The 23,086-nt window shown below is 45.4% G+C and overlaps 1 protein-coding gene and 1 non-coding gene across 2 annotated transcripts in view; both read right to left on the bottom strand.

Annotated features, from left to right (window-relative positions):
* Positions 1-19,377, bottom strand: part of URB1 (URB1 ribosome biogenesis homolog) — a 79,908-nt gene extending 60,531 nt beyond the window's left edge. Inside the window, exons 1-6 of the mRNA XM_023190399.2 lie at positions 18,274-19,377; positions 11,718-11,857; positions 10,464-10,615; positions 9,601-9,733; positions 4,619-4,715; positions 1,399-1,484 (exon numbers count right to left, since the gene is read on the bottom strand). Of these exons, the coding sequence (XP_023046167.2) occupies positions 1,399-1,484; positions 4,619-4,715; positions 9,601-9,733; positions 10,464-10,615; positions 11,718-11,857; positions 18,274-18,838 (1,173 nt within the window). The 5' untranslated portion in view covers positions 18,839-19,377. The remainder of the gene's footprint in view (positions 1-1,398; positions 1,485-4,618; positions 4,716-9,600; positions 9,734-10,463; positions 10,616-11,717; positions 11,858-18,273) is intronic.
* Positions 3,370-3,505, bottom strand: LOC111527394. The gene has a single exon (XR_002726650.2). It is a non-coding gene; the product is annotated as a small nucleolar RNA SNORA42/SNORA80 family (small nucleolar RNA).
* Positions 19,378-23,086: the final 3,709 nt, after the last annotated feature.

The following is a 23,086-nucleotide window of genomic DNA, read 5'->3' as shown; positions in this document are numbered from 1 at the left end:
CACCCACACCCACACAATATACATGTGTATGTATTCGTTACTTTTTGCCTGAGATTTTATTTATATATGATTACTTATGAAACATAATCCTTTTCCACATCATTAAAAATCCCTGTAGAACATTTTGGGGGGCTAAATACCATTCTATCCTACGAGTGGACCAGCACTTATCTAACCATTCCCCTGGTGTTTACAATTAGTTGTTTCTAAAGTCTGGCTATTCTCCATAAAGCCGTGATTAGCATCCTTGAACAAAGTTTTCACTGCATCTGACTTTGGATGTGACTCTGGTTCCCGCAAGTGGAATTGTGGCACAAATTCTCAGCTCCACCCAAACCTACCCCAGAATCCCTAGGGGTGTGGCCCAGGTATATATATTTCAAATACACTCCCCTAGTGGTTCTGATAAAACTCCCCCAGTGCAGACCAACCATACATCAGGGTCCATGAACATATTTAAGACCCTCTGACACATCCTGTCAGAACTGTTATCTTCCACAGGGGATACAACACTTCCTTCTCAAGAAAGTATCTGATTCAAAGCATCCTGGCTAGCATTGAACACCATTGTTTTTAAAAGTCAATGCTATTTTAGTAGGCAAAAAAATCTGTATGTCATTATTTGCATTACTTTAAATTAGGGTTTCTCAACCTCAGCTCTACTGACACTTGGGCCAGGTAACTGTTTTGGGGGCCGTCCTGGGCATTGCAGGATGTTTGGCAGCATCCCTGCTGTCTCCTCACTAGGCACCAGTTGTACCTCCCAAGTTGTGACAACCCAAAATGTCTTCAGAGATTGCCAAATGTCCCACAGAAGGCAAAATTGCCCCCAGTTGAGAATCACTTTAAAATACTTTGAAAATAAAGTCCTTTCATGCTTATTAGCCACTTTCATGTGGACTTCGGACAACTTGTCATGTTGGGAGGGTCACAGAGTTTTTCTTACTGATGATTTAAGGTGTTTCTGTATTAAAGGCAGTGATCCTTTTAGCAAGTTTTAAAATATGGATGAGACGCTTGCAAAAGGCAGAATATGGAACATAACACAAAACAACCTCTTGCTAGATATGTGAATGAAGTATTATTTATAACTGACAGCCCACGATGACCACTTTGGGTTGCTGTGAAATGTTGACCATCAGCTTTTCTGCTGCTGTAAGAAAACAGCAGCCACGTCTGGACATAACTGGCTGCTTCAGCTATTCCTTAACCTTCTAGTCTTGGGATATGCTCATCAACAAGAACAAGTTTCTGCTTAGGGAAGAATTTCCCACTCAACCTATACAACAGTCTACATAACGTAAGATGTTGTAGCTCTACAGTAACTGTAAACACCGGAGAATATCTCCACGCTCAAGGGAAAACAGACAACAGAAACACTGATCACCAAGCACGTACCTTTGTTTTCAGTGTGGATAATAAAATATTGATGGTAGAGATCCTATCTTCCTTTATCCCTGAGCTAAAAATGCAAGGAATAAATTCTGAAAGTAAAAGTTTCAAAGCATTAAATTCAAAAATATTTTGAAAATGAGAATAGATGAGAGAATATTACTGTTTAAGTGGTACAGGAAACAATGCCTTTTACCTTTTCTTTTTTTTTAAGTTTTTCTTTTTTTTTTTTTTAACTACACAAGTTTCCAGTAGAAATAACCACTTCCATGACATAAGAAATCAAGAAGCCAGGCACAGTGGCTCATGCCTGTAAACCCAGCATTACGGGAGGCCAAGGTAGGAGGATCCCTTGAGGCCAGGAGTTCAAGAACAGCCTGGGCAATATAGCAAGACCCTGTCTCTAAAAAAAATTTTTAAATGAGCTGGGTATGGTGGTGCGCACCTGTAGTCTTACTGTAGTCTTAGCTACCTAGGAGGCTGAGGTGGCAGGATCACTAGTACCCAGGAGTTTGAGGTTGCAGTAAGCCATGATTGCACCACCGCACTCCAACCTAGGCAACAGAGCAAGACACTGTCTCCAAAAAAACAAAACAAAACAAAACAAAAAAAACAAAAAGGAGGAAAGAAAAGAAATCAAGAGCACCTAAAGGTGAACCAATGACAGAATTTTTTTTATTATTATTATACTTTAAGTTCTAGGGTACATGTGTATGACGTGCAGGTTTGTTACATATGTATACTTGTGCCATGTTGGTGTGCTGCACCCATCAACTCGTCAGCACCCATCAACTCGTCATTTACATCAGGTATAACTCCCAATGCAATCCCTCTAGAACTTTTTAAGAAGTTCAGTAGGTCTTCAGTTCCATTTTGCTTTTCTTTTCTCATATTAAAATTAACTAAATACTATCTGAAAGAGAATGTATGGTATAACAAACTAATAAAATTTCTCTCTTGCTTAGACGTGCTGAGATATGTTTAAAGAGACGGTCATCAGTTTTTAAGTTGGCAGTAGAATTTTGGTTGATTTAGTTTGTTGGCTTTTTGCTTTCTCTTCCTACTTTTCAATCCCCAGGGAAACAGCCACCAGCGCTTGGCACTATCATTACTCATGCATTGGTGACAGTGGGCAGAAGCAGCAAAGCAATTACAATTTTCCTTGCTCCACACAGGCTTTCTGGGCACACAGGATTTCTACAAAAGCAAATTCATTATTTGTGAAAAAGGAAAAATCAGAAAATACCAGACAAACCAAATGAGTAAGTCAAGGCCTCAGTACCGAGAAGTTAACACTGTTAACATTGTCTGAGTCAACTAGTAACCTTCTGATGTATTCATGCTGTTCTATTTGAGTAATATGAGATCATCCTTTACAGTTTTATAACTCAGTTTACACCTGATCATGTATCACTAAAAAACTCTGAAATCATTAAGTACAGCATTTTTTTGTTCTTTTTGAGACAGGGCCTCCCTCTGTCCTCCAAGCCAGAGTGCAGTGGTGCAATCTCGACTTACTGCAGCCTTGACATTCCAGGCTCAAGCAATTCTCCCACCTCAGCCTCCCAAATAGCTGAGACAACAGGTACACGCCAACACGTCCAGTTAACTTTTGTACTTTTTTCTTTTGGTGGAGACAGAATCTCACTATGTTGCCCATGATGGTCTCAAGAATTCCTGGGCTCAAGTAATCCTCCCGCCTCCACCTCCCAAAATGCTGGTATTACAGGCGTGAGCCACCACGGCCAGCCTCTAGAGTATTTTTAATCGCTGCATTGCGTCTTATGACCAGTCCCCTATTTGCTCAGCCAATCTCTTACTGGTGGATAGTTAGAAGTCCCATTTCCAGCTAATATAACTATTTTTCCCTAACAAAACTTCTACTCACATCTGTAATTATTTCACTGGGATAAATGACTAGACATGGAATTACAGGATCAAGTATCTTAAAAGTTCTTCTATCTTTTTTTCTTTATCCATTGTGCAACCCACTTCAGTGCCAGCAGTCTATGGGCACAGAGGCCAGGCAATGGTTCGGGGTTACAGTTTGCTCTGGCATGGGGTACTATGAGAGGCCCAGGGGGACAGGCCCATCATAAATCCAAACCCATGCATAAGCATCTTAAAAGTTTTGATGCGTACAGCCAAACTCCCAGCAGAAACATTAAACTGTAGTACATTCCAGTCCCCTTCAACAGTGAAAATGGTACCAACTGTCCTTGAATAAAAGGCCAGATGGCTGAAATGACCCAGGGGAGTCTTAAAGAAACTACTGGCCCTGGCAGCAGCAAGACATCCTGAACCTAGCTCCTAGTAACAAGTAGGAAAAAAAATCTGTCTGCTGCATTATGCAGAGACCACATCTCCACTCTCACGCTGCCCCACCACAGCAGCAATGGAGGGCCCCACACAGACCAGGCTGACCACAGACAGGGGGACCACCACCCGCACTCTTCTCCTAAATGGTCCCGGCAGTCACATTCCAGAGGCAGTTCAGATCTCCCACCTGGGAGGGGGAAGAAGGACTGGAGACCCAAACACTCTGAGTACAGTACTCTGCTACTCCTCCTCAATAGCTCCCAGAGCTCTGGCCAGTACACGGGACTGCTCCTCACCTCCAGACAGGCCAGGATTCAGGGAATCTTACTGAGCAACTGCCATGTGCTGAGCTAAGTGCTGCCATTTATCATCTTACTGAATCTCTTGATAAAATGCAAGGGGCCCTAGCAGATTAAATGATGCCAAGTCTCACTCTAGGGACACAGCCACCAGAAGGTGGTCAAGCTGGAATTCTCTGAAGCCCTGTTACGGATATTCTCATAACACGGGGCTAAGCCACCAAAGAACTAACTTTATTTTTTAAAACTACAGCTCCCTAGGAAATCCAGGTAGCCAGGGCTATGAGTCTGAGTATGTTCCAGAGCCATAAAGCCTCCTTTGTTGCCCGACCCTGCCTCTCTGAGGTCTGCATTTATCCTCTGTTACGGCATCGCTCAGCATTCCAGACAGCATAACAGGAACACCTCTGTTCACTCTGACCAGTGATATCAAAATGGTACTGACCAAGGCTTTGCACCCGCTCACCCATCTCCCTGCCCCGTACCCTTCAATCTGGTGTACAGAGCAACTGCAAAGGCTGCAGACATTTTCTAACTTGGAAGAAACGGTTTGCAGCAGGGTTTTCAAAACAAATGGGCTTTCCTAAGGGACAAGGGGGTACACCTACCTTTCACTTCCAACACCTGCACTATAGTGCTGTCATCACCCGCAATTAGAAAGGAGAGAGCAAACTGAATGTAGGCCTGCCGAACGTCGTACACTCCCTGGAGGACAAAGGAGACCTACATGTCACATGCATACTCCACACAGAGCCAAAGAAATCAGCAACACAGTGGCCAAGCACACCTCTACCGTCTCAACATCACCAGCCCCCCGGCCTTGTCCCCAGTCACCAGGGGATGCAAGTCTGAAACCAATGCTCATTCTTCATGGAAAGCAAACAATTTTTTCTATTCTTCCCCTGGTAATCTTCTCTACTTTTCCTTCTCTTTCAAGCCCTATTCTCAATACAAAAGTATGGGTAAAAAATAGCAGCGTTCCCTTCCCTGACTATAACACACACATTTTAGTTTCTTGGTCATTTTGGTGCAGAACAAGACTCTCAGCCTGCCTAGATCCATCTCCTCTCGCTTGCTAATGAAAATCATCTATGTTTTTGAAAATCCAGAGATGATGAAATGACTGGTACTGCTTTTGGTGAGACATCAATGTGGCGATGTCTGGTTTTTATTAGATACTATAAATAACTTATTAGCTCATACCAGAAACCACAGCACAGATGCTGTCACGTTACCAACCCTGGAAGGCCTTCCCAGGGTTGCAGCCAGCACTGTCCCACAGGCATCAGCCACCACCTAGGGCAGTGGGCACGTTTGGGGAGGGCCCCAATGCCATGACAGCAGCCGATGCCTCTAGGGAAGTCGCTGGTCAACTTCCCCTCCCAGTATCATTAAGACAAATCTGTGTCACATCACTCCTCGTTTTGTATCTAAGGAACTCAAGGCATATGGTCATGTCAGTCTCCTATCAGCTGTTCCAGAACTAGCAGGAGTGCCTAGATCCTCCATTGCTTATACCCAGCAGTATTCTCTACTTCACAGTTACTCCAAAGACACCTTCATTCACTGCCGAGAAATAAGTTAGTATCACGACAAATCATTGCCCCAAAATGCCTGGGAAAATTAAGGCGTAATCTGCCGTCTAGATAGTTCTGATCCACTTAGTAGTAGCAGGAGAGGTGGTGGCAGTAGCAGTGACGATGAGGAGGAGGAGGAGAACAATGTTTACAGAGCACTTACTATGGGCCAGGCACTATACCAAATGCTGCACATCTGTGACCTCCTTTACTCCTCATAACAGCCTGAGGGAGAGATGCCCACACCACACCCATTTTACAGATGAGAAAACTGAGGGGTCAAAAATTCAGCCAGATACGGTGGCTCACGCCTATAATCCCAGCACACTGGGAGGCCAAATAGGGCAGATCATTTGAGGTTAGGAGTTCAAAACTAACCCAGCCAACATGGTGAAACCCCGTCTCTACTAAAATTATAAAAATTAGCTGGGTATGGTGGTAGGCACCTATAATTCCAGCTACCCGGGAGGCTGAGACAGGAGAATCACTTGAGCCCAGGAGACAGAGCTTGAAGTGAGCAGAGACCACGCCATTGCACTCCAACCTGGGCGACAGAGGAAGACTCCATCTCAAAAAAAGAAAAAAAAAAAATTCACCTGAGGTCACACAGCTAATTAAGTACCACAACTGAGATAAGAAGTAATTGCACAAACATACTACTTATGTTCAACTACAGAGTTCTTCCTTCTCCACAAGATTCTGTGACATTTTCCATTTTCATTTCACTTTTTCTCAGGGTGCAAGGACCATACTTGGCACCAGTTAGGTCTCTGTGCAAGTCTTTAATTAATTCCATCTTATTTTGTTGGGTCTATGGTCCTTTCGAAGAAAAGGAAGGCTATCCAACACATGCTCCCTGATATGTAGATCAAGGCCTTGCACACTCATTACATTTATTGAGTCTCTCCCTGTCCATGTCACACAGCATCTCAGCAAGACCTTATTACACCAATGCGGGGTTTCTCCCAAAACCGAGAGCTTCAAACTATCCTCTTTGTTCTGAGGACCTACCTGTGTGACTCATCACAGTAAGGAGTTTGCGTCCAATGATCACTAGTGCTGAGAATGTGCAGCACTTCCATAGTGTCAGCAACACTCCAGTGCCTTAACCCACCAATTCACTTTTTATAAAACACTCACTGCATTCAAGATGCCATCATCTCAGGCCAGGAGAGGGTGCAAAGTTAACCAAGAAGTTGTCCCTGTCCTCAGGAAGCTTAAGCTACTCCCAAGCCATCTCTATGCCTCACAGTTCAAATAAACATGTCATCTAATTCAAGCAGTTAATTTTCCTGATCTACACATGCCTTGTGTTCCAGATAAATGCTGGTAAAATGCTAAAACTTGCCTGGCAAAATTAAACTAAGTTCTGTCTTTTCCCTGCTAGTGGAAAGTTCCTGTGCTTTTATTTTTTGTCCACTGAAGTAACAGTACTGGGAGTCAGGACTCTGGAATGCTGGTCCAGGTTTTCTGCCATTCTAGATCTTTCTATCCTGCTGGTACACAGCAGAACTAGACCTCCTGTGGATCCCTCCGGCAATGAATTTATAAATGAAAAGGTTTTAGTTATCACCTCCTGGCTTCCATCTTTTATATCCCAGACAACTCCAAATTTTCTGTCCTGACATGATGGAGGAACTGGGTAAGATCCCCAAGACACAGCAGCTGCCCGCTCTAGGCTCTGCCACTGCCGTGGCCCCCTGGGCCTCCATCCTGTCTCCAGTCTACTCCATCAAAGGCGTCCCACTCCTACTGCAAGTGGGCCACATGCCTGCTCTTCATTCCCACCCTGTGACCTCACAGGGTTATTATTCCACGAAGAAAACGTCCTGAACTCTTCAGGGCTTATTCTGCAAAACACCATCTAAAATAGACCAAAATACATTTGGTAAAACTGCTCTTTAGCACAGGATTTTAACAATGCTTTCTTTGGCTGGATAAATATTATCTATAATCCTCCTTCTTCATGAGGCTTTAATAATTTCCTCCGAAATGTTAACATATATTCATTAAAAAAAAAAAAAAATTCCCTGCCAGCACTTCAACAACTAAATGGCATTAAAAAAAAAACAAAAACAAAAAAGCAGGGGACGGCATGAGGGAGAAAAATTCAGACTCAAAAGGGATCAAAGATATTTAAGAAATTTATCAGCCAAATGCAATGCAGACTTTGTTCGGATCCTGATCTGAACCACAAGGTGTAAAAACATTTTTGAAACGGAAAAAACCTGAGACCAAACTGAGTAATAGATGATAGGGAGAAATTATTAATGTGTTAGGCGTGATAATGGCGCTGTGGTTTCTGTTCTTTAAAGGGTCTTTTTCTGTTAGAGTACATGCTGAAATATTTATAGTGAAATATGATTCGCGTCTGGGATTTGCTCTAATCGACTGCCCCAGAGGAAAATAAAAAGGTGGAGGGTGGGGACAGTGGCTGAAGCTGGACAGTTGGTACAGGGTTTCCTCACGCTGCTCTATTTTTAAATGTTCCTAACGGTTCCTTATTAAATGTAATGTCTCAATTCCATTTCCTATAACGTATAAGGTATCTAAGATACTTATTACAGATTACACAATGAGAGTAAAAACACTTTTGACTTGACTGTAACTCCCATTTTACAGATCCTGGAGAGGTAAAATAATGTGCCAAGACCCTGAGATGAAACAGCTCGTGCGTGGCCCTGCAGCCAGGGTTCAGGACGGGTAGCCCTACTCGGCCTTTCCCATGCTCTCTGGGCTACTGAAGTCTACTTCACTCAGACAGCTGGGAGGGCTGACATCAAAAGAGATGGGTGGGGAGGGCATCTGACGGATAATTACTGCCAGGCTTACTGCCAGGTAAGACCAAAGAACCGTGATATTTGCCCTAGTCTGCAAATAGCACACACATTCTTTTTATTAGAAACGTATTTAAATGTCAGGAGCCATTACTCATTGAATGGAATTTGTTGACACATGGATAAAGCGTAGTATCTAAGAGACATTAAGACCTGGAATTTTTTTCCTTAGAGAATACCTTATTTGTAATTCCAGTAAAACCCTCAACACCAGGCCAATCTCACAGAGCCATAAAAGCTACTTGGTATTATCAACCTTTTAGTCCAATTCCCAGCAATGTAGAAACTTTTAGTTCCCAGGGATATTGACAAAACAAGGCAGCACAGGGCTAAAGAAGTGAATTATTCTAATGTGGTTCTCCACCGCGGCAGATGGGATGGGCTGATATCTGTCTCCTTACTCTTTACGTTCAGGAAGAGGGTGACACTCTGGCCAGGGCTGTTCACAGCACTGAATTCCAGCAGGGGAGCTGACAGGGCAAGCAGAAGATGCCCTTCGACAGACAACCTGCAGCCGGCACACGCGACGGGAGGATGCCATCACTCAAGTTCAGGAGTCCTCAAAGTGTGCCTGCTCCCCAAGAACCTTTCCAAACCCAAGTGCAATTTCAAAAGCCACCAGGGAATTTTTGTTTCACAGGTTTCCCGAAAACCAACCATCCACACTCCCATTTTATTGGGCACAATCCAACCCTCACCCATCATGAGATTACAACTGGGAGGCAAAAGTCACTTACTAAAAAGTCATAGAAGTCCTCTTTGAGGACGTCACTGGCTTAGAGCTTCAAGGGCTTTCTCTGAGGTGGGCAGAGCAGGAACAGAGGACTGGGACACGCTACGAGCTTCAGGGCCATGGGCACATGGAGGGTATTTCGTTTACTTAGGAGAGGAGCTGCCCACAGCTAAGTCATCCTCACACCTCACTCAGCCCCCAAGAGCTTCCTCAGATGTCCCCATTGTTCAGGCTCTGCCAGGTTCTGGCCCTGTCGCCAGCCTGAAGTGAGTCCTATCCTCACAGACAGATCCTGTGGCTGCTGACACACACCCTTCTGCATAGACACCTCTCATTCCATCTGTGTGGGGATCAGGGCCAGAGAATGGAGGAAAAACCACCGCAGTCCTCCAAGGGAAGGAGATCCATGGAAAGCACGAGATACTGTGGTCCGGTCCCCTCACCTTTGAATCCCTCTTGATCACCAAGGTGTACAAGGTCTTTTTATTCAAATCAAAATGGCTGCAGACATCCCTGGCAGCTTCCGGACCCTGGGTCACCATGGCGGCCATCAGGCTCAGGCAGGCACGAGCCAACCTGTACAGGGAGCCAGAGGAAATCAGACACGTCAGGAACAGCAGAAGCACAGAGCCGCCTCACCACAAAGCCAGCTGCAAGCTGCTTGTGTTATTGGCTATCCCCAAACCAGAAAAAAAGAAGGAAAAAGACACGCCATTTTTTTAAGGAGAAAAAAAAAAAGCATAAAGATTCAAAATAAGGCTCAAAATTAAAACTAAGTAGAATTAAGATTATAAACACGAGATTTGAAGAAGATGGACATTTCTCTCTGGAGCGAGCCATCATGTGATCAATAGACCACACCCCAGTCCCTGTGACTGCAGGATACAGAGGACGGCATCTCCGAACGCGAGCTCATGGCTGTCTTTCCGTTCTGCAGTTACCCAGATTCCATGGTTTTCTGAGAACCTGCTACATGCAAGGCCCTGTTATCTAGGGGAAGGTGGCATTTACAACACAGGCAAGGCCCTGCCACATGCACCTAGGATTCCAGTAGAGGGAGTCAGTCAACAGATATAGCAGCAAGGACAGTAGCAGGCAGGACAAGAGGGACAAGGGATAAGTGAGAGGAGTCAGGGACAGCCAGGGCTGGTCCACAAAGGAAGGGGGCAGACACTCGGTCACTGTCCTCAGAAACAGCTCAGCTCTCCTCTAGCCATAAAGGTAATAACCAAATGCACCTGCGGAGAGCTGAATGCAGACCAAACCCAAAGGCCCATCCTTTGTCACGCAAGGGCAGACAGCCTACCTGTAACCCGAGGCATACAGGGACTCACAGATGAGCTTCATGTGGTTGTTCATCAGCTTTTTCACAATGTTGGTTCCCACAACATGGAAATGTGAAAGATCACTTGCTGTCCGCAACAATATGGCCTCAAAAACTTGAAATATTAACACTGTCTGCAAAGACAGAATTGAAACGCTTAGGAATTGTATCATTTCTTTTCCTCCTGTACATACATGCTCCTTTTGTCTTAGCCATAGTTACTTGCAGGCTTAAAGCCTTCAACATGCAGGATGAGGCCCACCTAGATCCTGAGTCAAAGGTGACAGCTTGGCAGGCTGACCTGCCAGACCCAGGCTCTGCATGTAGCCCCACTCCCACAGCCCAGCAAAATAAAGAACAACTTGTCAGGGCCGGGCACAGTGGCTCACGCCTGTAATCCCAACACTTTGAGAAGCCGAGGTGGATGGATCACGAGGTCAGGAGATCGAGACCATCCTGGCTAACACGGTGAAACCCCGTCTCTACTAAAAATACAAAAAATTAGTTAGGCATGGTGGCGGGCGCCTCTAGTCCCAGCTACTCGGGAGGCTGAGGCAGAAGAATGGTGTGAACCCGGGAGGTGGAGCTTGTGGTGAGCCGAGATTGTGCCACTGCACTCCAGCCTGGGTGACAGAGCGAGACTCCGTCTCAAAAATAAATAAAAATAAAGAACAGCTTGTTTACAATTACAGAAAATCACATGAGAAAATCAAATCAAATGAAGTGATAGGACTCACTTCAGGCTGGTGATAAGGCCAGAATGAGAAGAAAATTCTCTTAATGACTGGGCCTCATTGCTTTAGAGATAATCAGGTCTACATCCTTATAGCAATAACCCTGAGATTTCAACAGGCACATAAATATCCCAATGTTCAATCTCTTTGGAATCAGAAAACAATCATCAATTCATTATGTGTTGTGAGTCTGTGACACCACGTGTTTATCTGTTTCCCTTTTGTTTAAACCATACTGAAACCAAGTGCATTTTGATTAGGAATCTATTATCCTTCCTTCTGATATCATTCATCAAATGTTAATAATAAGTGAGAATTTTCCACTAAAATGCTTTCAATGATCATGGAGGCAAAAAATGAATACATTCCTACAGCACAGGGACAAAGCATCGTTTTCTATAGAAAGGTGGTAATGGAAATTTCTATCACATTTTTCCTCATCAAACTTAACAGCAGCATTAACTTTTTTTCTCTTCATCAAGCCATGTAAGGAACAACATACTTCACTTTCAGGTCGTTTTTCCCCACTTAGGAGCTGGAAAATTTCTGCACACTCAACAGAAATCTTTATATACCCTTCCACAACATCATACACATCTTCTCGTGGTAGCTTCTTGGCAGCAGACACAAACGCTTCCAAGCCTGAAAAAGAAGTTATGTTCAAACATTAACAAGGTCAGTCTTCTTAGAAACAATCACATCCACCACTGCAACCTGCTTTCCCTATTCTGTGACCTTCCCCAATCCTCCCACACTGCACGGAAGCTACTATGAATGCTATCAACTGAACTGTTTCTCTCCAAAATTCATGTTGAAGCCTCAAGCCCAGCCGGGCGTGGTGGCTCATGCCTGTAATTCCAGCACTCTAGGAGGCCAAGGTGGGTGGATCACCTGAGGTCAGGAGTTTGAGACCAGCCTGGCCAACATGGTGAAACCCTGTGTCTACTAAAAATACAAAAATTAGCCAGGCGTGGTGGCACATACCTGTAGTCCCAACTACTTGGGAGGCTGAGGCAGGAGAATTGTTTGAACCCAGGAGGCAGAGATTGCAGTGAGCCGAGATCGCACCATTGCACTCCAGCCTGGGTGACACAGTGAGACTCTGTCTCAGAGAAAGAAAAGGAGGGGAGGGGAGGGGAAGGGAGGGGAGGGGAGGGGAGGGGAGGGAAGAAACCCTACGCCCTAAAAAGACAGTATTTGGAGATACAGCCTTTTAGGAGATAATTCAGGTTAAATGAGGTCATGAGGGTGAGGTCCTAATCTAATAGGATTGGTGTCCTTATAAGAGAAGGAGGAGACATCAGAGAGCTCCCTCTCTGCATGTGGACAGAGGAAAGGCCATGTGAGGACACACAGCAAGAGGGCAGTTGTCTGCAAGCCAGGATGTGCCCTTACCAGGATGTGACTCTGCTAATGCCTTGCCCATGGACATGGCCTTCAGAACCGTGAGAAAATAAATTCTTCTTGTTTAAGCCACTCAGTCTATGGCATTTTGTTACGGCTGCCCTAGTAGATTAATCCACGTGGACATTACGAACACACTTAGAAACCACGAAGGCAATACAGGAATGAGACAAACTGAGTGCCAATGTGAGTCCCAGGTTTGACTACTGACTCTGGCAATGACTCGTCTGGATCCCCATATAGCTTTTGTTCCCTCAACTATAGAACGGGTATAACAAGAAAATCCATATAGAGCATAGTAATGAAACATCACCAACAGCTTTACTTACATGACATCAGTTAATTCTCACTACAACCCTCCACCCTAGGTACGAGTGTTTTTTTCCCTAGGTACTAGTATTTCACAGATGAGAAAACTGAGGCCCTTGTCCAAAGATACACAGCTTAGGAGAGGCAGAGCCAGCACTCCAATCCAGGCACTCTGGCTCCAGAGCCCACGTTCTTCCTTCACGAACCGGACAATTTCTGCCCATGCAATGGAGCTGACACCCGCTGCTCTGAGTGCAGTGACACTCGGAGTGTCCGTGCTGCGCCTGGCCCACGGTCAGCATGCCAAGCATCAGCTAACACCAATGCTCTTCAAAACCCAAAGTGGGGAACCCCACTCAAGTATTTCCCCATAAGGTCAGACCCCAGAAGTCCCCCACTCAAAAATCTCCCATCTCAACGGCCTGAGGATTCTAATACCCTTCCTGCAATTAATACAACCTCCCCTCCCACACCACTGACACCTGAATCTGAACCCCTGCCACAACCCCACCCAACCAACGGGGAGCCACCTGTGTGCTGCTGCCCATGAAATTCTCCTGCCAGAACCTGTTCTATAAAACTACCTCTCAGAGAATCACTTGAACTTGCCTCTTGGAGAATCACTTGAACCTGGGAAGTGGAGGTTGTAGTGAGTTGAGATCGCATCACTGCACCCCAGTCTGGCAAGAGAGTGAGGCTCTGTCTCAAAAACAAAACAAAACAAAACAAACCCTGCCTCTCTCTGGTTCTCCTCTTTGGGCCGCACTTCTCAAAATTAGGAAGGCAGGGCATGGCAGTGTCTGGAAGCCGCAGGAGACATGAGCTAAAGGTAACACATCTTACTGGGGCCTTCATCTCTTCTGGGGGAGTAGAGACTTCACCTTATTTGAGAAAAAAACAGACGAAGGGACTAAATATTTCTATTAAAATACACTTAGTAATTAATGAGTACAGTAAAATGCAAAATGCCACAACCTTTGAGAAATACACTACAGTCTTCCTAGACACATCAGAACAGGGTGGTCTGCTTTAGGGACTGCCCAGGTATCCCCAGGGGGTCCTTCCTCCTCTGCCTTGGGGCCAGAGGCAAGGGATCTAATCCTTTCCCACACCAACTGCCGTCACCCTAGGCGGCACCTCTGAAGACCAAACACTTCCTTTAACCTCTCTCCAGAAATGACAGTTTCGAGATCCTTCTATGTTCAGGTCACTTTCTATGTTCCCTTGAAGCATGAGGCCCACAACAGGGCTCGGTACTGCAGGTGAGCTCCACTAGCTGAGCAGAGAGGACCACTAGCTGAGCAGAGAGGACACCGTTCCTCTTGGACAGCAATTCTGCATGTCTCAGATTCAAGTCCAGATGCTGCTAAGCAACATCTGCCCAGGGACGCATGAGCAGGACCTTACACCAAAAACACAGCAGGTAAGAACATAAACTGAAGCCAGACTCCTGGGCACGCATCCCTGCTCGGCCACTTACTAGCTGCATGGTACTGAGTGACAGTGAACTCTGAGCTTTGGGTACCTGACCTGTATAATGGCACAAGAACAGAACCTACCTGACAGGGTTTGTATGAAGGGTAAAAAGGCTAATTTACACACAAAGCATCCAGCATCACACTTACGACAAGGTAAACCCTCAAAACATAAGAAGCCCCACAGGTGTCCTCAGCAGCAGCAGTGAAAATCCGGTCACATTCGGTCTCTGCCAGCCTCACAGGTGTTTTCAGATCCCATTTTTAAGCTGCAACATTTTCCGCAGCAACCACCGTCATTCCTTTAACAGTCACCAAGGGAGTGCATCTGCTATGCCAGGCGCTGCTCTGAGCGTCGGGGCCAGACTCCATCACTGCTGTCTGCAGCATGGTCTGGTGGTGATTATGAGCAAGAGCCATGGGTGTTCCGGCCAAGGTGACTGGGGGTCACAGGATTCAGTCGGCACAGGCACCCTGGAGTCATGCATAATACCTACTCTGTCCCTCAAGAAAACACAGAATGCAAGTGATAGCAAGGGCTGTTAATGCAGAAAGAGCAGTGCAACTACTTACTCTTTTTAAAGGAATTATTCGCCAAACTCTAGCATGTAACTCCCAGCATTCTAGAGTAGTACAGGGTGGAAACCGCTGGCCTGTTACATTTGCCGTCTCTTTGCAGGTTCATCTTTCCATACACCATTTACTGGGCACATACCACGTGCTCCAGGCATCATAGGGAGTGCCCAAGACTTGCTGGTGAGCAAATTAGAAATGGCCTCTACCCACAAGGTGCTTACAATCTAATGGTAGAGACCAACGTGAATATGTATTAAGCACCTACCGCAATCACTTACATAGACACATACAGCACCTATAGCAAGTACTATCAAGCAAACATCAAGAGTGTAATGAGGGCTGTAACTAGGGAACATGATGTAGATTAGAGGGTTGGGAAGGTTTCCTCTGAAGAAGTAATGCTGAACCTATTAGTAATAATAGTAAACGTAAGTATTGAGGGGCAGAGAGTGAGACCACATTCCAGGCCCCAAGGCTGGAGGGTACAGAGTGTGACTGGAGCCAGACGAGTGGGGACGGGTGATTGAGTGAGTGAGGAGAGTAGCCTGAGATGAAGTCAAAGAAGCAGGCAGGGCTAGATGAAGCAATGGAAATGACTTTGGATTTTATCCCAACGCCAGTGGGATACCACTGAAGGGTGTCACGAGAGGAGTGACATAATCAGATTTGGAGTTTTAAAGGATCATCTGACTGCTGCACACAGCACGAGCTGTAGGGAAGTAAGTGCAAGACAGACCAATTCTGGGCAACTCCAGTCAGGGTCCCAGCCAGGACTGATGATGCCTGGACTAGAATGATGATGAAGGAAAGAGGGGGAGCCGACGGATTCCAGAAATTCTCAGGAGGAGAATCAACCACCAAGGCCAGGGGATAGACCGATGCAGATGGAAGGTTCTGGCAGGAACATCCAGGTAATCAGAATTACCACTTAATGCAGTGGGGAAACCAGAAGCAATGCGGGGAGAAGGGGATCAAGAGTTTAACCATTAGTGTACTCTCTTACAGTATGGCCTTTTCTCTATCACCAGTGGAGTCATGGGCAAACATTTTCAAAGGAATTGGCTTGGAGCCAAACCCTTCTTGATGGGGGATCCTCCCACAGGCTGACATTGATCCACTCTGGAATATCCTCAGTCCTTACCAATCTAACCCTGCGCCTCTTGTTCCTTCATTACACAAAGGGAGCATCATCAGAACTCTTCCCTCACATGCCTGGTGAAAACAAAGTCTCCTAACAGCCATCAACTTCACTTCCCTGATCCTCCAGCAATCCTATCATAGGAGGTTATGGGAGCATATCAAGAGGAAGAGAGGAGGAGAGAATTCAAGACACAGACCAGACTCAAACACAAGTTCAACACAGCCTCAAACAAGAGATCCACACTTTCACCCATTGACTCAGCTTTGCACCATCTTTCAACTACTCACCTACACCCATGGGCTGTCAACCCAGGTTTCCTTCTGACACGTGTTCAAATGATGTAGCACCTGAATGTCATGAGACTCTCTGTGCAAGACCATGAAATATAGATACTACATCTTTTTAACAAACGTGCTCTTTCTTCTGCCAGAAAGGTTCCTGTCCCTGTCCCATCCTAGAATCCTTTTGAAAAGCCACTTCCTCAGGAGCCTTCTTTGAGCTCCCAGATTAGATATAAGGCCTGTTAAACACCCTCAGGCACCATGTACCTCTCCTTTGGAAAACTCATGCTTGAAACTCTATGTATATGATTTTGCTGACCGATATCTGCCTTCCCCACTCGACTGGACTGTTTGTAAAGCCCCACAATGGCAGAGGCTTTTTGAGATTTTTACTCATCACTTTCTCTCTACCCTAGCAAATAATAGCCTCTAGTAATACTTAATGAGGCTGGGCGCAGTGGTTCATGCCTGTAATCCCACTACTTTGGGAGGCCGAGACAGGCAGATCACCTGAGGTCAGGAGTTCGAGACCAGCCTCAACATGAAGAAACCCCATCTCTACTAAAAATACAAAATCAGCTGGGCGTGATTTTGCATTGCCTGTAATCCCAGCTACTTGGGAGGTTAAGGCAGGAGAATTGCTTGAACGTGGGAGGCGGAGGTTGCGATGCGCCAAGATCGCGCCATTGCACTCCAGCCTGGGCAACAAGAGCGAAACTCCATCTCAAAAATAAATAAATAAAAAATAATGAATTCGGAAATATATAACTCTATGCTAATGTAAGTATCATCTTCCTAGCTGTGACTAGCAAGTACAGGTATCAAAAGTTTAAAAACAGGCCAGGTGTGGTGGCTCATGCCTATACTCCCAGGCCCTTTGAGAAGACAAGGTGGGAGGATTGCTCGAGACTGGGAGTTCGAGGGCAACCTGGACAACATAGTGAGATTCCATCTCTACAAAAAGTAAAAAAAAAAAAACATAGCTGGGAACGGTAGTGTGCACCTACAGTGTCAGCCACCTGGGGGGCTGAGGTGGGAGGACAGCATAAGCCCAGAAGCTCAAGGCTGCAGTGAGCCATGATTGTGCCACTGCACTTCACTCAGCCTGGGCAACGCAGCAAGACCCTGTCTGTTAAAAAAAAAAAAAAATCAGGACAAAAATTGAAGTTGAAGCTATTTGGGCCATTAATTTAATACTTTATTTATCCTTAGAGAAAAACTACCACTGTTTTACGTTAGAGCAACGCTTCCACATGGCAACACGTTCAATTGCGTTTTTCCCAAACCATGTTACTTTCCAAATGATTAAAAGTAGTCGTGAAGGATGGTCACACTTTACAAAAAGTGTAATTATACAGTCGACTCCATCTCAGTCACTGGCCCATTCCTGGTAAACTGACAAGTAGCTGTGGTGGCTTCCAGCAGCTTGTTACAAGTTATAAGTCAGTATGAGTGTTGGGGGATGGAAGCTCTTGAAAAAACGGTGCTGACGCTCCAAGGAGTAGCAAAGTGTATCATGAACCGTCCTGAGCTGACTCAGTAAGGACTCCACAGAGAAGGACACTTCATTTACTTCCCTGACAACTGCAATAAAATTTAGAGCTAGCGGAGGGATGCTGCCTGGGCAAGGGAAATAAATGTGTTGTAACATGAAACGGTCCCAATCAAGCAAGTCGGGGCCCCCTCGCTATCGCCGATAGTCTAGAGCAAGGAAGTACAGAACAGTCCTGAACCTCAGTTTTCTGCAAACCAGAGGCTTGCCACTGAGTCCAGGTGACCCGAAAGCTGCAGAAAAGAGAGGTTGTGCCTGGCACACGGAGGCCGCCTCGCCAGCCTGTGCTCCTGATCCTGCGCCTGCCGCCCCGGACTCACCTGGCCCGGGGCCCTGCGGGTCCTTCAACTGAGCCTTGAACCGCACGCCCGTGAGCTCTTCTTTGCGGGCCCGCTTGGCTGCGCCCGCTGAGGAAGCCGCGCCGTCCTGGCCGCTCGAGGCCTTCCTCTTGGAGACCCCCATGGCCGACAGGGCGGAAGCGCGACGGAAACGACACACCTGACGGGTCCAGGCAGGAGCACTAGCACAGAGAGCCAACACGCGCTTCAGGGCCACATGGGGCAGGAAGGGGAGGGGATAGCGGAAGAGGCGGGGCTCGGGGAAACGCAGGCGGAAGGCGAAGGCCCGCGGGAGGCCGGGACCGGCGGAAGGGGCGTGGCCTGTGGGAGGGGCGGGCCGGCGGGAATCCAGAGTCGTGGGTCTCCCTGTGAGTTTGCTGTCCAGGTTGGCTCGGTCACGGCATGGGGCGAGCGGACACTCCACGACACTCCCCTCCTCCGGCTGCGGGGTTTGGGGTCCACTGGGGCGCGCTCCTGATCCCGGTGGCTCTCTCGGGTGCTCTTGGCAGGAAGAACTCCCAGACCTTTCACTCCTGGCCCGGCGCATACAAGCAGCACAATGAGTAGTTCTTGACCCGAGGTCGCCCTGACAGTGTCGCCTGAAGAGCTTGATTCACACACAACAGGATTCGATACTTTGCCAATTCGAGACCCGGGTGGCTGGCAGGGAAGGCGGATTCGCCTTCGCTAGGTGCCAGGCAGGTCCGCCTCTGCGGGTGCCCCTGACTTCGACCCCTAGCTTATGTCACAGCCCGAACCGGATGGACTGGTCTGGTAGGATGTCACTCCAGACTGTCCTCCACCCCAGACTTCCCCAAACTGATGGGCTCTTTGTGCCGTGCAAGGTGGGAGGAGAAGACCAAACGAAGTAACGTCTGTAAAACCCCTTCCTGGACCGCATAAAGCCTCCACATCTAAGTTCCTGCCATTAAAATGGAGACAGCAAAGCCAACCCTATCCAGTCCTTGGGACTGTTATGAACAGAAAATGATGCATGTACGAAAAACTGCTTTAACAAGGAAGATGTTATTGACTTGTGAACCTCATTAAATGCTCTGAAATAAAATGAAAGTAAAAATGAATTAGTAAAAACAGGCTGGTACATATTTTAATACGACTTCATCAATACTTGGGTATGTGTCCAAATAGATCATGAACCAGCGCATTAGATAAGTAACTTGGTGATTACTGAAATTCTCCATCAGGTTGTCCTCTAGTCTAAGAAAATAGTGTTTCATACTCTGTAAGCAGATATGTTTTGAACATCTGAGGATGTGGCCTTTTGTGGCCTGTTGGGGTTGCAGAGTTTCTAGTAGAAAAAGCACGTGTGTTGACACTGAGCCTCTGTCCTGACAAGATTATTGTGCTTGTGGAGATGTCTATGTTGTAGGCAGGTCAGAGACAGGGTGTCACCCCCAGCAGATATGAGCTAATGCAGCAGTATTGAGAGGGGGATATGCTCAAAAAGTCATCTGTAAGAGGCAGCACTCATTAGTGAATACAGACTTAATTCTGACTGATTATCCACACTGGTCCTCTTTGGTTAATCGCTAACCACCAACTTTGTTTTCTGCCATGGTGGTCCCAACCAAAGAGTTGTCAGAAAGTTCAGAAACAGTCAAAAGCCCTGAGTTCGGTTTCTGCCTGTGTGACCTTGGTCAAATTAGCGTCTCTCTGCGCTGGTTTGCTTTACAAACAATTAAAGAGCATGAGGAACTTCCCAGGATTATCCAGCTAGTAACTGGGGGAGCCAGGACTCACCCAATGTATCCTAGTCCCAAATTGAAAACAAAGAAACAGAAGTTGGCAGTGCCCATTTACAGCCTTAGCCAGAGATGTGTGTGATGGCAAGTGTGGCTCAGAAGTGCATTTTGATGCTTTAGACTAAGTCAGTGCCATGAATCATTGATGCTGGATTAACCCTTTGTTCAGTTACGAGGCTCACCAACCTCTGGATAGTGACTTGGCTTTCCATATCAAAGCTTTGCATTATTTGCCTCCAGGAGCATTCTGATTTGTTGCAGACTATGTGGTACTGCTCCTAGGACATTCTAAGCTGAGGAAAAAAGCTGAGGGCTTTTGTACTTGTTCTCTCTTTTTGAAACTCTTTGCCCAGAGCTCAAGTGGCTCAGATAGTCACTTCACGTGGACTTTTCCTGTTCATACCTCACTCTCTGTCTCCTGACCTTTTTTGATTGTGCCTATTTCATAAAGACACTAATTCTATCTGAGGGCTCCCCCCTCATGAGCTAATCACCTCACAAAAGGCCCCCCACCACCAAATAATATCACATTGGGGATGGGGTTTCAACATAGTGAATTTGAGGGGGACACAAACATTCAAACCAGAGCACTTTCCCAACGTGAAGATGATTTTTCAGTTAAGTTCTAACAATCTTTCCAGAAACATAATTCTCACCTTGTGCAGTTTTTCCACAAAATAAAAAATAAAGTATCCCAACATCTTTTACAAGGCTCATATAACCTTAAATACAGAACAAGCTAAGTATAATACAAAGTATGAAAATGATGAACTTATTTCAAGTATGTGTATAAATATTATATTAGCTAACTGAATACAAAGCTACACTTGAAAAAAAAACACAAGAAATACAAGGAAATAATATCTGGCTTATATAACTCACCACAATAATGGATTAAAAGAGAAAAATCCATTATTATTTCAATAGATGGAAAAAGACATTTGAAAAAATACCTATTTATGATTTTAAAAATTCACATAAAACTAGGAATAGAAGGACTTTCCTTAACTTGGTAAAGATTATATGCCAAAACCCTGCAGCAACCATCATGAACAATGGGAAAACTTTACATGCACTTGAATTATAGCTGGGAACAATAGGAAAAACAGGGATGTCCACCATGCTACTATCTATTACGAGAGGTCATGGCTAGTGAAATAAGGCAAGACAAAGAAATAAGAAATGAAACTGTCATCTAATTGGAAAATCCAACATAAATGCAAACTAAATAAGAGTTTAGCAAGGTTGTCAGACATAAAATCAGTTACCAAAATTGGTAGCATTACCTCTACATTAGCAATAGCTAATTTATATACGTAGAAGCTGGGTATGGTGGCTCATGCCTGTAATCCCAGTGCTTTGGGAGACTGAGGTGGGAGGATCACTTGAGCTCAGGAGCAACATAGTGGGACCTTTGTCTCTCCAAAAAAAAAGAAAAAAAAATTAAGTAGCAGGATATGGTGGTGCGTATCTGTAGTCCCAGCTAATCAGGATGCCAAGGTGTGAGGATTGCTTGAGCCCAGAACATTGAAGATTGCCCCACTGCACTCCAGCCAAGGCAACAGAGGGAGACCCTGTCTCAAAAAACAAAATAAATATAAAACAAAAATAAATAAACATGTGATAGAAAACAAAGCACCATTTAGAAAGAATGGAGCAATGTCAAAGAGTCATAGGAACCAACTTGAAAGAACTGCCACTGGAACAATTTTGGTGACAAAATGAATAATATAGCATTGGATCATAACCTAGGGTAAAAAGTAAACATATGTAAGTCTATACTGATATAAAAAATGATGATCACCAGGCATGGTGGCTCATGCCTGTAATCCTAGCACCTTGGGAGGTTGAGGCAAGATGATCACTGGAACCCAGGAATTTGGGTCCAGCCTGGGCAACAGTTTAGCAAGACCCCATCTCTAGAAGAAATAATAATAATAAAATAAAAATAAATTGGTTGCTAAGTAAATAAATGGGGGAGAAGAGAAGATTCCTTACAAAAGTAATCCAGATAATATATGTAGATACCTCCTGCTTCAAGAGGTGGAGCTTAATTCAAATACTCCTCCCCACTTCCCCAGTGTAGGTTTAGTGACTTACTTCTTAACACTGGAATATGAAAAGGGAAAAATGATAACTCTATAATAGAGAAGCAAGGCAAACACTACCTTATCCAAGGGATAGAAGTCAATGTCATGTATATGCTGTTAGATGTACATAAATCAAGTTACTCTTATGTACCCCTGATGTGATGTGTGATGAAGATGCTTTGCCTCTGTATATCCTTCCTGAAACCCATAATCCCAGTCCAATTGCGTGGAAAACATCAGACAAACCCAAATTGAGGGACAGTCTAAAAAGTACATGAGCAGTACCCTTTAGAACTGTCGAGGTCATGAAAAGCAATGAAGAACTGAAACACGACCACAGACCAGACGTGATGGGAAACACAACGATAAAATGCACTTTGGTACCCTGGACTGAACCCTGAAGCAGAAAAAGGCCACAAGGAGAAAAATTAGTACAGCGCAAATAAAGTCAGGCGTTTAGTTAATAGTAACGTCCCAATGCTGCTTGCGTAGTTAGCAAATGTACCCTATAACTGTCAGAAATGCAAAACATTAGATGAAACTGGCTGAGGGTATATGGAATTTTTTCAAATGTTCTACAAATCTAGAATCATTTCAAAATAAAAACTGTAGTCAAGGCTGGGCATGGTGGCTCACACCTGTAATCCCAGCACTTTGGGAGGCCGAGGCGGATAGATCACTTGAGGTCAGGAGTTCGAGACCAGCCTGGCCAACGTGATGAAATCCCCATCTCAACTAAAAGTTCAAAAAGTAGCTGGGTGTGGTGGCATACGCCTGTAACCCCAACTACTGGGGAGGCTGAGACAGGGGAATCGCTTTAACCCAGGAGGTGGAGGTTGCAGTGAGCCAAGATCGTGCCATTGCCCTCCAGCCTGGGGGCAACTGAACGAGACCCTGTCAGAGAAAGAAAGGAAGGAAGGAAGGAAGGAAGGAAGGAAGGAA

This window comes from Piliocolobus tephrosceles, chromosome 19 (assembly GCF_002776525.5).
Source record: "Piliocolobus tephrosceles isolate RC106 chromosome 19, ASM277652v3, whole genome shotgun sequence".
Lineage (NCBI taxonomy): Eukaryota > Metazoa > Chordata > Mammalia > Primates > Cercopithecidae > Piliocolobus > Piliocolobus tephrosceles.
The sequence above is the reverse complement of the archived record's forward strand: the minus strand, read 5'-3'. Positions and strand labels throughout refer to the sequence as shown.